The sequence below is a fragment of the Oratosquilla oratoria genome, chromosome 18 (genome assembly GCF_046742065.1).
Source record: "Oratosquilla oratoria isolate Oo_2021 chromosome 18, ASM4674206v1, whole genome shotgun sequence".
Taxonomy (NCBI): domain Eukaryota; kingdom Metazoa; phylum Arthropoda; class Malacostraca; order Stomatopoda; family Squillidae; genus Oratosquilla; species Oratosquilla oratoria.
The window spans coordinates 45,196,504-45,199,195 of record NC_134794.1 but is presented as its reverse complement, the minus strand read 5'-3'; the positions used below and the strand labels follow the sequence as shown (position 1 = coordinate 45,199,195).

Genomic DNA, 2,692 nt, shown 5'->3' with positions numbered 1-2,692 from the left:
CTATGCTCGTGGTGATCCGTCTTTGTATCTTTCAGCATCAAGTTTATTCTTAAAATCGTGTGTGTGTATATATATATGTATATGTATATATATATTTTTTTCTTTTTCTTTTTCTTTTTTGTTGTTGTAATTTTCAGTTATCTATATGCATATTTCTAATTTCAGAACAAGTTGTGTGAGGAGTTTCCACAGGAAGATGATTTGGAGAACAAGGCTTGGAAGTTTCTTACTTGGACTGCTGTTGGCCTTGGATTAGCTGCAACAGCTTCTTTTCTTACCTCGCATTGAGTGTTGTAGAATCTCATCCTTCAACTTCAATTGACAAGTGGTTATTAGTCTGTCTGATGACTGGGCATATCAGACAAACTTTAGTATTTTATCAATTTGGAACAAACCATGGATAGGGTGAAGAACTTGTAATTTCACTACTACTCGCAGATGGGCTTATTTGGAAAGTTTGGTATTTACTTTTATGAGAAAAAAAGAATATTGTAATTTTGGCCATGTCATTTGTTGGAAGGAAGTGGCAGTAGTTTACTTCCTTGTTGATTTTTCTTATTGTCTGATCAAGTCATGGGGAGCATTAGTTCCTCTAGCAGAAGGTTCTACTATAACCGAAAGTGACCTGGCATCAGAACTAAACCTGTAAATATGCCTTCATAATGGAGGGATTAAGGTAATGTGTATTTAGTGAAATTTGAAAGTTTTGTACACAACTGTAAATTGTTATGCATTATGTGACCACAGCTGATCGTTCTTTAAGAATGCTTAGTAGACAGGAAATAAAATTTGGTAAATCTAAAGAAGTGGAAAGGTCACAGACTTATATCAATGGATTTCTTTACTAGTATTTAGAAGGAATATTATCAAGTTGTTTAGTGACTTCATTCACATATATCGATTTGCTGAAAACTGTGTAAGGACCTTGGAAGGATTGAAATATTGGTGAATTACTAGCAGTGAAGTGACAAGTACAATACACAAGGGAGTTGATAAAGGCCTGGTCTATTTTTTCTTCAAGGGAACATACTTTCAACTTTTATGTTATACAGGTTTTTATTTTATGGGATACTGTAATTACTGGCCCCCCCCCCCCCCCCTCTCTCTCTCTCTCCCTCCCTCCCTCCCAGATAAGATATTATCCCTCATAAAATGAAACCATAAAAGATCATTACTATTGAATTCTTTATACAGTTCTTTATGACAACTTACTACCTGCACCACACAATATTCATACAAAAACATATTCATACTTGAATTACAAAGAAAGCTCCTTGACACTGACTGCCAAACCCCACAGAAAAATCCCTCCCAAGAGTAGCAAAAGCCACACTACCATGACTTATGTTCATGTCACCATCCAGTACTAAAACAATACCAACATAGAATAGACCTGGCTGCAGTAACAAACTGCTCCATATGCAACCATCACACAGAAGCCAATGAATGCCTCATCTTGCATTGCCCCACTCTAGCCATACCCAGACAACACAATATTTCTTCCTTGAGTGGCTTACAGGCCATTCCAGTGGCAGTTGCCATTTACATGGGAGCCATGGGTCTCCTGCAAGAGAGATCTGGGGTAATGAAGATCAGTTGATTGATTGGCAAGTGTATGGCCCTGCATCTCTGAAGTGTGGGATTACATTGCAAAGTTCACCATTCTCACTTTATCCTCAATGTAGAACAGGTAAAATGGTAAACATTCAGATAGTGCAAGTCCCACAAGTTGGCTGATATGTAGTTAATAAAATCTTAACTTTTTCATTTGTCATGAACTAGTGTTAAAGGGGTACTTTTGTATAATGGTATAGAAAAGGTTCAGAGCTGTGTGGTAACAAACTGTAATTGCAAAGCATAGAAAGTATTGTATACCATTGTAACACTGAGGCCAGTCACTCACTCCTGGTAAATTAACTATTGTTAGTCACAGAATTCTGGTTTATGGTGATCGTAGTTAATAAGTATGGGATCACAAAAGATAGTGTTTAAAAAAAAAATATTTTAGTTTTCTTTGTACAAAAAAAAAAAAAAAAAAAAACTTACCCATTTGGTTCTTCCTGCTTGTTGTTTGCAGGCTTTTTGAGGGAGATACCAGAGCAATGCAGTCTTTCAATATCTGTCTTTCATTACTGATAACTAATGACATATTTCAATAGTACATTAATTATCCTTATGTTTAAGCAACTCACAATAATGGGTATTGAATTATCCCAGAATTGGGTACAAAGGTTTGCTTTCGTCAAGAGACCATTTTAGGTTTAGTAAAGCTTATATCATATACAATATATTATGTTTACTGTCCAGCTTGATATAACTACAGTCTCTACAAATAGTGTAGTAACCTAGTCAAAATCATATTGACGCGTACAATATTGTTTATTATTTTTTTTTTACAAAGTCGCAAATAAATGATCCTTGTACAAATTTGTTTGGCTATCCTAAGTTTATAATACACTATTGCAGACAGATGATTATCTGGGAACATTGTCAGTAGCAATGCAATTTCCATTACAAAGTGTATAAGAAATTGATAAAAAAGAATATTTCCCTTATATGGGGGAAGAAGTCGTTAGTATAAAGATAGAAATATAGTACTGACGAATGACAATTTGTTGACTATAGAACATGGTATACAGGAAATGGTTTTGTTGGTAATAATACATATACACATCACTGGAAAAGGAAAGCA

General features: G+C 35.0%; 1 protein-coding gene across 1 annotated transcript in view; it reads left to right on the top strand.

Annotated features, from left to right (window-relative positions):
• The window catches only part of LOC143035191 (uncharacterized), a 14,542-nt gene extending 12,115 nt beyond the window's left edge, over positions 1 to 2,427 (top strand). Inside the window, exon 2 of the mRNA XM_076201877.1 lies at positions 166 to 2,427. Coding sequence (XP_076057992.1) covers positions 166 to 288 — 123 coding nt within the window. The 3' untranslated portion in view covers positions 289 to 2,427. The remainder of the gene's footprint in view (positions 1 to 165) is intronic.
• Positions 2,428 to 2,692: the final 265 nt, after the last annotated feature.